Source organism: Pelobates fuscus, chromosome 12 (assembly GCF_036172605.1).
Source record: "Pelobates fuscus isolate aPelFus1 chromosome 12, aPelFus1.pri, whole genome shotgun sequence".
NCBI lineage: Eukaryota > Metazoa > Chordata > Amphibia > Anura > Pelobatidae > Pelobates > Pelobates fuscus.
The window spans coordinates 110833082-110846500 of record NC_086328.1 but is presented as its reverse complement, the minus strand read 5'-3'; the positions used below and the strand labels follow the sequence as shown (position 1 = coordinate 110846500).

The window sequence follows — 13419 nt, the reverse complement described above, 5'->3', positions numbered from 1 at the left end:
ATCTCGGGCTCCCTGGGCACTGGCGACCTCTCCTCCCCCTCTGACGTCAGCTCCCGAGTGGAGCGGAATGCGCATGTGCGGCCAGAGCCACGCGCGCATTAAAAACGCCCATAGGAAAACATTTCTCAATGGTTTCCTATGGACGTTCTACACGCTGAATGCGATTTTCGCATTCATCGTTGCAGAAGTGCCTCTAGCGGTTGTCAGGAAGACAGTTTCTCCTAAACTGCTATGTTTACATCTGAATAGATTAAAACCTGGGGGACCTGGTACCCAGACCATTTCATTGAGATGAAGTGGTCTGGGTAACTATAGTGGTCCTTTAATCTCACCGAGTAGGTTATAGTGTCTGGAATCCCCTAGCGCTGTCCCTGCATTCATTGTTAAACCATATTTGAGCAGTTTAATAACATTAAATAAGGGTCACTGGCCGCCCACAGTCCGGTCCAATACTGGAGATGTGGCTAAGGCAGCGATTACACACCTCCTTGTAGCTATACCGATTTATACCAGAAATGGACAGTCTGAGGCTAAAAGCAGTCAGCTGACACTCTCCATCAATCACTGCCACCCAATATTGCTCAGGCACAGCACAGAGGTGATGTGCTGCTGGGGACTCTCATTGAACATTAAAAAATAAAAGCAATAAAAACTGTTTAATGCTGTATGAAGGGACAGCACCAATGGACTCCAGCTACTATAACCACTTTAGTCAATGAGATGAAGTGGATGCAGTGCCTACTGTGTTCCTTTAAAAAAAACAAAAAAACTTTATTCATCAAGAGAAGCATTACAAACTGTAAAAAGTAGATATAAAACATGAATGCTATAATAAATTTTATAATATTTCCCTTTGGCAGGAAATTAAGAGAAGTGAAATTGGACCGCACGCACCCTGATGGACTTGGAATCAGTGTCAGAGGAGGGCTGGAGTTTAATTGCGGACTTTATATCTCTCATATAATGAAGGAGAGCCAAGCAGATAATGCTGGGTTGCAGGTATAACATTTAGCACATTGCTTCCTAAGTAAGTGGGATTTTAACCAATGAAAAGCCAACACCTACTATTGCAGCTATTTTTGAATTACAAATTCCTGCATTTTACGAAACAATTGCTGAGTATTTCGGGAAATGTAATTCAGGAGCAGCTTGCAATCTTTCTGTTTTTTTGTTTTTTTTTAACTCACATTTAAATGAAGTTATGGTGCCAGGAGTTCCCCAGAGGCACTATTACCTTCAGAGGTTAAACCGTTCTCAAACGGTTTAATCCCAGAGTTGCCTCCAGCGGTGATCTCCACTCTCCCCCATGCAGCATCCAGCTTCTGAATTTTCAGATGCAGAAAGAGCGGTGTGGTGCCGGGCAGGGCCGCTACTGATTGGCTGCGAGCAGTCAGCCATTCACCAAACTGGCTTGGAGAGAAATATACCTTTTCCAAGCCAGGTTAGTAAATGGGGAGTCACTGATTGGCTGACAGCATAGGCTTACTACTCTCAGCCAATCAGCAGGGCCCCTGTTCCGTGGCACTCTGCGCTTCCTGAATCTGAAAATGCAGAAGCCTGATGCTGCCTGGGGGCGAGTGAACATCATCGCTAGAAGCAACTGTGGGGTTAAGCCATCCAAGAACAGTTTAACCCCTTGAAGTAAGAGTGCCTCTAGGGGCCTCCTGACACCATAACAACTTAATTTAGATTGTCCCTTTAAACCCTTCACCAAATCAGAAAATATGGAGAATTGTCACGGGTATAAATTTTAGGTCAAAATAGCTGAGCTAGAAAATCCATTTCTTTATTTGCCTTATTTTGGTGCATTATAGGTGACACAAAAATGAGCAGCTATTTTTTTAAATATTTGAAGATTTTTTTTTTTTTTTTTTAATGCCTTAATTTGAAATGTTTGTTTTTAATAGCTTCTCTGTTGATACAGACTTTGATATATTGCTATAAAAATACTGTGTGTCCCTGTGGTAATTACAGTGAAAGATCATCTGCTAAAAAAACAAGATGGCTGTTTACTAAACAGATGATAAAAATAACAATAATAGCAATAATAATGGTAGTTCTGGATATTGTTACATTATTTATTGTTGCGTCATACTAGCTAGTCATCTTAAAAGGCATCCAATGGTCTAGCTATGTATAATGTGTACATATAAAAGATGATCCAGCTGTGAAATTAGATGGTAACATGAGAGCCATGCCAAACCATTGGCTGAGGCGTTGGGCGAATATGGTAAGTTGCTCTAAATCAGTGGATTTCCAGAAGCCACACCTGGTGTTCTAAAGTATTTGGCAAATGACCCTTAGGTTGTCATCCTAAAGTTGATTTTAATTCAGGATAAGATCATAGCATTCTGTGATCTCAGCCCACTAAAAGTTGGCATGTTCATCCATGTCTAATTGACTTGTATATCAATGTATTTAGTGGCACTTGAGCACTCTAAGGGCACATTCACAATGTCTGTGCAGCATGATGAGAATACCATGTTTAAAGATAGTATTCATATTTGGTATCAGGTGTAATTAAAGGGACACTCCAGGCACCATAACAACTTAATCAGAAGCCTATCAGCGGTGCCCTGGTCATTAAGCCTCAGAGTGAAAGGGCAGAGATAATGGGTGCCGGATTGAAGAATTGGGATTAAACTGTTAATTGTGTCACTAGGGAGCTCCTTACACCATAACAACTTAATTCTAATGAGTTGTTACGGTGCCTGGGGTGTTCCTTTAATAGAGGCTTCTTCTTACATGGCTTTATTTCTGTGCACTATTTCATTAGATTAAACAAATGCCTGGCAATCATTAATTTGAACAAGCTTTATTTTACTACCAATACTTTTATTGAGTGTTCAAAGTGCAGAAGTGATCCCTGGACTAATTCTCACACCCTGTAATAAATAAATAAAAAGATGCCTGCTGTATGATTAACCTTTTTGTGAACCATTTCATTTGCATCTGAAGAAAATAATTACTGATCTCTGTAGCTCAGTTAATTGCTGTTTATCTCACAAAATATTTGGTTGTTTGCATCTAAAATTGATTTTCTCAGGTGTATCTCACATTATGTTGGCAATCTTTTCTACTCTACTTCCATTTTAATTTTTTTCAATCAACATCATCCCTTTAGACTGTAAGCTCATGAGTCATCTCCCATAGCACTTTGTATAGAGCAGCGTCAGGTGAAAATGAAAGGGATTCTATAGTGCCAGGAATCCTGCAGTGCTCCCCTCCCTCACTCCCCCCAAAACCCCTTCAGTCACTTACATGAATCCAGCGCCGATGCCCTTTGGCACTGGTTAGGCTCTACCCAGGCTCCTCCCCTGCAGACATCAACTGGTGGGGAAGACCTAATGTGCATACGCGGCAATGGCTGCGCTCGCATTAGGATTTCCCCATGGGATAGTATTATTCATAGAAAAATCTGACACTGAAAATTCCCATGCAGAGAAGACGTCCAGCATCATATACGGGACCAAATGTCCGTTTCAATTCAGGAAGTCCCTATAGTGGCTGTCTGTTAGACAGCCACAAGAGGTGAAGTTAACACTCAAAGGTAATTATTTCTCAGAAACTGCAATTATTACGCCTGCATGGACATTGCACCCAGACCACTTCAATGAGCAGAAGTTCTGACAGTATTCCTCATTGCTATAGAAACTGTTCACTAGAGTGTGCTATAGAAACTGTTCACAGGAGCGTGGTGTAAAACACTGTATATTTAAATGTGCTATAGAAACTGTTTACTAGATTGTGCTATGGTAAATGTTCACTGGAGTGTGCTATGGTAACTGTTCACTAGAGTGTGCTATGGTAACTGTTCGCTAGAGTGTGCTATGGTAACTGTTCGCTAGAGTGTGCTATGGAAACTGTTCGCTAGAGTGTGCTATGGAAACTGTTCGCTAGAGTGTGCTATGGAAACTGTTCGCTAGAGTGTGCTATGGAAACTGTTCGCTAGAGTGTGCTATGGAAACTGTTCGCTAGAGTGTGCTATGGAAACTGTTCGCTAGAGTGTGCTATGGAAACTGTTCGCTAGAGTGTGCTATGGAAACTGTTCGCTAGAGTGTGCTATGGAAACTGTTCGCTAGAGTGTGCTATGGAAACTGTTCGCTAGAGTGTGCTATGGTAACTGTTCACTAATGTGTGCTATGGTAAATGTTCACTAATGTGTGCTATGATAACTGTTCACTAGAGTGTGCTATGGTAACGGTTTACCAGAGTGTGCCATGGTAACTGTTTACCAGAGTGTGCCATGGTAACTGTTTACCAGAGTGTGCCATGGTAACTGTTTACCAGAGTGTGCCATGGTAACTGTTTACCAAAGTGTGCCATGGTAACTGTTTACCAGAGTGTGCCATGGCAACTGTTTACCAGAGTGTGCCATGGCAACTGTTTACCAGAGTGTGCCATGGCAACTGTTTACCAGAGTGTGCCATGGCAACTGTTTACCAGAGTGTGCCATGGTAACTTTTCACTACAGTGTGCTATATATACTGCAAGCAATGAAAGGTTGAAAGCTGCTCCAGTTCTGAGCTTTACTTTTTATTTTAATTATTTTTTACTGGAAGTCTTCTACTGGACTGTCTGTGCTTAATTTCTTGATTGTAAAATATGTTGCACAGTATTCTGTGACAACAAAGCTTGTAACATTTCTTTATATTGTGGTAGACAATCCTTAAAGATGCTAAATATATTATTTAAATCTTCAGCACTTTAAAATGCTGAGCATATAAAGAAAAGAGAAAATTATAAACAATAAGCCCAATGTGGCCAGATGACTAGGCAACTTACATAGATATCCAGCATGTCCTCAGATGTCAGTGTCCTTTTATTTCAGTGCCACAAGTGTAAAACTAAAATTTTTAGACTGATAACATGGGCTTTATCAAGCTTTATCAGCGTTTTGGATGTTGTCATCCAAAACTTTGCTATTTCCTAATTGTGGCACCTAAATAAAGGGACTGTAATATTTACCAGTACTGAGACTCACTTTCGCTCATCCGACAGTAAGATGTCAAATGCTGCTTGTACGCTTCCCTTTATGTATGTGCCTTAGTCAGAATGGCGCAACACTGAGCGCCAACTCAGTGGGTGCAAGCAAATTTGTGAAAGACCCAGATTCGGCAATTAGCCAAACTCTTGCTTTCCGGCACTCAAATAAGACACCATCCAATCTCTATAAAGCTTAAGCTATTTAGACCCTGGCATTTTTTTATGTTCAAATAGCCCTTTTGTGGTTCTTCAATAATGTGTTTTCTGATCTTTGATCTCTTGTTACTGACCTTGGCTCATTCACTGTTTTTTCTATTCACTGTGTTCCTGATATTTGGCTTGTCTACCATTTTCCAATTTTTTCCCTTCCCTTGACTTCTGCTATCTGTTTGATTATTCCTTACATCAGGGCTGGACTGGGAAGAAAATTCGGCCTGGGCATTATTTAAAGGGACACTATAGTCTCCTGAACAACTTTTAGCTTAATGAAGCAGTTTTGGTGTATAGAACATGCCCCTGCAGCCTCACTGCTCAATCCTCTGCCATTTAGGAGTTAAATCCCTTTGTTTATGAACCTTAGTCACACCTTCCTGCATGTGACTTGCACAGCCTTCCATAAACACTTCCTGTAAAGAGAGCCCTATTTAGGCTTTCTTTATTGCAAGTTCTGTTTAATTAAGATTTCCTTATCCCCTGCTATGTTACATAGTTACATAGCTGAAAAGAGACTTGCGTCCATCAAGTTCAGCCTTCCTCACATATGCTTTTGCTGTTGATCCAAAAGAAGGCAAAAAACCCAGTCTGAAGCGCTTCCAATTTTGCAACAAACTAGGAAAAAATTCTTTCTTGACCCCAAAATAGCAGTCAGATGTCTCCTTGGATCAAGCAGCTATTATCCCACTAATTAGAAATTGTATACCTGTATGTTATGTTTTTGCAAGTATTTATCCAATTGCAACTTAAACATCTGTATAGACTCTGACAAAACCACCTCTTCCGGCAATGAATTCCATATCCTTATTGCTCTTACTGTAAAAAAACCTTTTTCTTTGCCTTAGATGAAATCTCCTTTCTTCAAGCCTAAATGTGTGACCTCGTGTCCTATGTATAGCCCTGTTTATGAATAGATTTCCAGATAATGGTTTGTACTGGCCCCGAATATATTTGTATAATGTTATCATATCCTCTCTAAGGCGCCGTTTTTCCAAACTGAAGAAATTTTAATTTTTTTAACCTTTCTTCATAACTAAAATGCTCCATTCCTTTTATCAATTTTGTAGCTCGTCTCTGCACTTTTTCTAGTGCCATGATATCCTTCTTTAGAACAGGTGCCCAAAATTGCACAGCATATTCAAGGTGTGGTCTTACCAGCCATTTATAAAGAGGCAAAATTATATTTTCATCTCGAGAATTTATGTCCCTATTTATACATGACAAAACCTTACTGGCCTTAGCAACGGCTGATTGACATTGCTTATTGCTAACAAATTTGTTGTCTATAACCATTCCCAAATCCTTCTCGTGTGTGGTTATCCCTAGTTCACTACCATTTAGGGTGTAAATTGCTTGTGCATTCTTAACCCCGAAGTGCATAACTTTGCATTTTTCTACGTTAAATTTCATCTGCCATTTTAGTGCCCAGTCCCCCAATCTATCCAAATCCCTCTGCAGCAAGGCAATATCCTGCTCACATTTTATTACTTTACAAAGTGTTGTGTCATCTGCAAACACTGATACATGGCTTTCAATGCCCATTTCAAGATCATTTATATGTTAATAGCTTGCTAGACCCTGCAAGAGCCTCCTGTATGTGATTAAAGTTCAATTTAGAGATTGAGATACAATTATTTAAGGTAAATTACATCTGTTTGAAAGTGAAACCAGTTTTTTCATGCAGGCTCTGTCAATCATATCCAGGGGAGGTGTGGCTAGGGCTGCATAAACAGAAACAAAGTGATTTAACTCCTAAATGACGGTGAATTGAGCAGTGAAATTGCAGGGAAATGATCTATACACTAAAACTGCTTTATTTAGCTAAAGTAATTTAGGTGCCTATAGTGTTCCTTTAATTACAGGAGCCCACTGAAAAGGGGGTGGGGCCAGATAGGGTGTGTTTTGTCATCACCAATGACAAACACGCCCCATCACAAAGTAAGCATGTTGGTTCAATGCTTTTCCAGGGAAGACCATGTGCAGAGCTCTGTTGAAGAGCTCTAGCATGAGAAAAAGGCCCTGAATTTGTTCTACACAGCGCAAGCAAATTTAATAACATGCTTGCACTCTGTTTTGCAGTAAAGAGTATTGTGCAGTGGGTGAGGGGTGCAGTGTGTGTGCAAGAGGGGTGAGGGATGCAGTGTGGGTAAGGGGTGCAGTGTGTGTGTGTGCTGTGTGTAAGTGGGTGCCATGTTTGAGTGAGGGTGCTATGTGTGTGTGAGGGTGCAGTGTGTGTGTGTGTGTGTGAGGGTGCTGTGAGTGTCAGAGGCTCGGTGTGTGTATGAGAGTGCTGTGTGTGAGTGATGGGTTCTGTGTTTGAATGAGGGTGCTATGTGCATGTGAGGGTGCAGTGTGTGTGTGTGTGTGTGTGTGTGTGTGTGAGTGCCAGGGGTGCAGTGTGTGTGTGTGTGTGTATGCTATGTGTGTCAGGGGTGCAGTGTGTACGTGTGAGGGTGCTGTGAGTGTCAGAGGTGCAGTGTGTAAGTGAAGGTTCTGTAAGTGTCAGAGGTGCAGTGAGTGTGTGTGTGTCTGTGTGTGTGTGAGGGGGCTGCGAGTGTCAGGGGTGCAGTGTGTGTGTGTGAGTGAGGATGCTGTGAGTGTCAGGGATGCAGAGTGTGTGTGTGTGTGTGTGTGTGTGTGTGTGTGTGTGTGTGAAGGTGCTGTGACTGTCAGGGGTGCAGTGTGTGTGTTTGAGGATGCTAGAGTTCACTCTCGCGAGACCCGGAGCATTGTCAATGCAAGACTCTGAATCACGCAAGAGGAACCCAGCGGAGCTGCAAGATAGAGCTCCTGCGGGTTCCTCTCCTGTCTCCCTCCCTCTCTTCCCCGCCGGCGGCCGCAATACACTACATGTGGGCCGTTGAAGGAGATCTTCATAGACCGGCCCTGCTGGCCTCGGCCCATGGACATCGCGGCCCACCAGCATTTGCCTGGTGTGCTGATGTCCAGTCCAGCCTGCCTTACATTAAGTCCACCAAATCTAAAACTTAGTAATATAGTACTAATATTTTGGTTGTAGATTAGGGTCTATGTGTGTGGGTTCCCTTACACATATGTGAGGATGTGGGAAATATTTTTGTAATTGCTTGGCCTGTGAGTGGGGTTGGCTTTCCTTGAACCCTTTGTGGTAAGTGCTCCGGGACAGCCTACTGTGTAAAATACCATGCATAGAGTGCTTCTAAAGCTGTCTCTGCATAGTCCTAGTACCCGCTGTACAGGGAGAGCTGACGAGGGAACAAAATAGAGATGTCGGGGCAGGACTCAGAAATTGGGACTGTCCCGTTGTAGAGCAACCCTAGATACACATTTCGGCCATAGTGGGCCTCGTCAGTGAGGCATATCCATTATCCCCACAATAAGCAAGCAGACCACATCTTAATTTCTCTGTTACATAGGGCCATGCTTACCATGCAACCTTTCCATCAACGCATGTAAACATGTAATGAAAGTGATATCACTGCTCTATTCGGTGAATCTTAAAGCGTCTGATAAGAAGCCCAGAGAAAAAACCAGAACAGGAGATAAACTTTACAGAGAGGATTAAAATATCCAGACATCGACCACTGAACATAGATGTCTGGGGCCATTATTTCTAGCAGATTCAGACATACAGATAACATTGCCTAGAAGAGCATTAATGTAAATGTATTAAAGAAGCCTGAACAATACCAATCCAGTGCCATTGCCTGCTTGTCATGACGTATTGTAAAATAAGAACTTCTTGTGTTTGGAACCTAAATACGGAGGACTTTTTCCCAGTATGGGGAAACTGGCCAAGCAAGTATTAAGCCATAATTTTATATGCTGTGCTAGTGTCACCGCTTGTAAATGTATCGGTTAATGGAAGAATGCACTAACTGTAACTGTTATGCAAAATATTATATTATGGTGGCAAACAACTTAACAATGACAACTGAAATATAAGCACATTTCCACTACTAAAGTGATTTGTGGTCGATATTAATAGATCACTGCTAAACAGACACATGCAGAGAACTTGGTATAAGATCACTGCTAAACAGACACATGCAGAGAACTTGGTATAAGATCACTGCTAAACACACACATGCAGAGAACTTGGTAAAAGATCACTGCTAAACAGACACATGTAGAGAACTTGGTATAAGATCACTGCTAAACACACACATGCAGAGAACTTGGCATAAGATCACTGCTAAACAGACACATGTAGAGAACTTGGTATAAGATCACTGCTAAACAGACACATGCAGAGAACTTGGTATAAGATCACTGCTAAACACACAGATGCAGAGAACTTGGTAAAAGATCACTGCTAAACAGACACATGCAGAGAACTTGGTAAAAGATCACTGCTAAACAGACACATGTAGAGAACTTGGTATAAGATCACTGCTAAACAGACACATGCAGAGAACTTGGTAAAAGATCACTGCTAAACAGACACATGTAGAGAACTTGGTATAAGATCACTGCTAAACAGACACATGTAGAGAACTTGGTAAAAGATCACTGCTAAACAGACACATGTAGAGAACTTGGTATAAGATCACTGCTAAACACAGACATGGAGAAAACTTGGTATAATTGTATCAATGTCTAAAAACGCTGCATCTGTTTGTGATAAGTGCAACCATAATTGTTACTACAATGTTTATAGAATTTAGCAAAAGGTACTGCTAAGTTATTGATATGTAATTTAGAAATAAAGTGGAGTGACAAGTATTTTCCAAACAGGACAGGGATCACTTTGGGGTAAGGGGTGCCCACGAAGGCACAATAGGGAAAGCAATCTACTCTGACTCCCTTCTAATTCCCCTTTTCCTTATCCCTCCATCCTATTTCATTACTGGTTTGGTCCGTCATTTCTGTCTAATTACATATCTTATACCAAGTTTTCTGCATGTGTCTGTTTAGCAGTGATCTATTAATATTGACTACACATCACTTTACTAGTGGGAATGTGCTTATCTGCAATTACCATTGTTAAGTTGTTTGCCACCATAATATAATATTTTGCACACAATTGTGCGCTCTTAGAAATATTCCACAACCTTTTCATTAGTGGGCTAGTATAGATGTCCTAACAGCTACTGTTTTTTTGTATAGTACCATTTTTCTTTTATGTGGTTAGTTCTTGTGCAAGTCCTGGTAGGACTTTCTTTAATTATGATTTATTAAAAGTTAAGTCTTATAATGCGTGGTGTTTTACCCTGATAGTATTCCATCTTTAGTACCATGTGTTGCACCTATCATTTTTTCTTGTTTGTCAATTGTTAACTACCATTTCGGCCAAATGGATCAGTAGTATGTTTGGAGGAACAAGAAAGAAGCATATGCTGAAAAGAACACTCTACCTACAGTTAAGCATGGTGGTGGCTCAGTGATGCTCTGGGACTAGAAACCTACAGAATGTAGAAATGAAGATGGATTCATTGAAGTATCAGGAAATCCTAGGAGAAAACGTCATGCTGTCGGTGAGAAAATTGAAGCTTGGGCGTCATAGGATCTTACAACAAGACCATGATCTCAAGAATACCTCAAATTCCACCAAGGCTTGGTTGCAGAAGAAGTTCTGGAAAATTAATCTGTGGTCATCAGTCACCTGAAAATCTCTGGTGGGAATTGAAGAAGGCAACCGCAGGCAAACCCGAGAATTTTACTGAACAGGAAGTCATTGCTCATGAACAATGGGCTAAGATTCCTCAGAAACACTGCCAGAAGCTGGTGTCTGGCTGTCATCTTGTTTGCAGCAGCTCATAAAAGTAAAGGGAGCTCTACTAAGTACTAAAGATACTTGCCATGAAGGGGTTGAATAATTTTTAAACTGGAAAAGTCATTACAAGTTGCATTTTCAGATGAATTTGGAGAAACCACTTGAAGCATTCGTTGTGTTTAGCTATTTCAATTGCTTTTATTTAATTTGTTCATTGTAAACACCTGAAAGTCTGTAAATTTGGACAATAAACCTGATTTTCAATGGGGGTTGAAGAATTTTGATTAGAACTGTAGGTGATATATTAAAACCACAGAATGTCCTTGTGGTCATGCCATCTATTTGACAACTTTGCAAACTCTCAATGAAGGGGCTCCTATTTGGATATAATCTTACATTCCTGATAATTTTGGCTATAATGGTTATATTTGTTCACTGAAACTCACAGGGACTTTATGTAATCCCATGCCTAGTGTTTGCCTAGTCACGCATTGCCTTGCAGGTCAACCAATCTATCAGGAAGGTTTACGCTTTGGATTTGCCTTCAGCTTTTCCCGACATGGAGTTATTAGAAAATAGGAAATTGGTGGAGTTTACAAGGGAGTTGCAAATCTTGGGCCACAAAAGATTTGGAAACATTTTCAGTCTGCCTCTTTTTGCAATTCCCTGTTTAAAGGGAAACTATAGTGCCAGGAAAACAAAGTTGTTTACTAATAACAATTTATACAACTAAAATGTAATTTACAACAAGAACAATGTATCTTATATAGATGCTGATGTCTAAACACATTTACTGTATTTTGAAGACACATTACTGGGAGTATTATTGCTATGGAGCTCTGTTATGCAGTCAGACACACCAACAATATGGAGCTTCTAGAAAATAGGGATGTTAGGATAAAAGAGGGACAGAGGGATTTGGGCACAAAATAGGGACTGTTCATCCTTAACAGGGACACTTGGGAGTTATGCCGCTGTTTGTGTGGCCTTGAAATAGAAGATTAAACCTTTTTTATTTTTGGGGGATTAGGTTTTAAATTCCTTGTTTCTCTCAGATATCTGTCTGGTCTAGCAGACTTGATTAAAGGTGTAAAAAGGAACGGCTTTAGATAACTTCATAACAACCAGTAGCAATGGGTCCTTTCTAAGTATTTCTAAGAAAAGGGAATGACAGACAGACTATTGTTGTTAAAATTAACAAAGCTAAAACCAGCCACTACTGAAATTTCACTCCGTTTGGTCATTTATCTAAAGATATTTGGACCCTCTACTAAAGCAAAAAAAAAAAAAAGAAACTAATGATCTTTTATTGTAGCGTCTATTTCCATGCTTTATTTTAATTTTATTCCCAGGTCAATAACGTGTTGTCGTAGTTTCTCCTTTTGCCCGAAGGATATTTCACTGGCCAGTCATTGTCTTCAAACACATTGATATTTCTCTGATTTGTGAAAGATCTCAAACTATTCTTGAAATATTATGATCCAAGTTTTCTTTGTCCTTTAACCCCTTAAGGACCAAACTTCTGGAATAAAAGGGAATCATGACGTGTCAGACACGTCATGTGTCCTTAAGGGGTTAAACATCGAATCTCGGAGAATAATCTAGTTTCTACTGTGAATATAACAAACTGCATCACTTAGAGATTCCAATTATGTTCTATGATTTCCTCGACCTGTTTCTTTTTAAACCACAAAAATTATACAAGTGATACTATCGCGTGGTATTGTTTGACTATTGCAGTTCCTCCATTATTCCAATTTTCTGAAGGTCTTTAAAATGTGGATTACACCATTATTTTTATTCTTTGTCTCTCTTCAAACAAACAGGGCATTCTGTTCTTTATTTTGGTTGTCCTACAGTAATGATTTTTCCACTTTTCATCTTAAATCCAATTTTATGCAAACGTCTCTTCCCACATATGAGTACAGACCTTTTTTAGGTCTGTTGTATAACTTTATAAACATGAAGTTATCTATTGTTCTTGGAGATTTGTGCGGGGCCGAACTGTAGCACTTCCGAACTGCAGCACTTCCGAATTTAAGTCGAACTTCAAGCCGATTTGTATCCAAATCACGGACCAACCGAACCACACAATGCCGAACATGTTAGGTTTGAGGTTGTAGTTTTGAATTCTGCTCATGGCCAAAAACCTGATGATTGATGGAAAAAAGATGACTGATGGCTAGTCACTAAATGTTGATTTTATTCACAGATCAGGTGAGAACTGCGCAACACCGGGAAAAAAGGAGGAGCAGTTAAGCAAAATCTTTTTATATTATTATATATGTTATATATAATATATAAATAAAGATTTTTTTTTTTATTTTATTTTTTACTACTCCTTCCGTTTTTCCCTCTAGTTGTTACATTTTCTTACTTGATCTGTGAACCGAATGGAAAACCAAAGGATTGCAAAATATATACATATATTATGTGTATACTTTGCAGCACACTAACCAGTCCATTTTTGCACCTTTTTTGTTCTTCGGATTTAGTTTTTCTATTCAGAAACTCGTTTCAGAAAT

At 40.0% G+C, this 13419-nt stretch overlaps 1 protein-coding gene across 3 annotated transcripts in view; it reads left to right on the top strand.

The window, feature by feature from the left end:
• Positions 1-13419, top strand: part of USH1C (USH1 protein network component harmonin) — a 105707-nt gene that overhangs the window by 27833 nt on the left and 64455 nt on the right. For all 3 annotated transcript variants that reach the window (XM_063437921.1, XM_063437923.1, XM_063437922.1), the window contains exon 4: positions 861-999. In XM_063437921.1, coding sequence (XP_063293991.1) covers positions 861-999 — 139 coding nt within the window. The remainder of the gene's footprint in view (positions 1-860; positions 1000-13419) is intronic.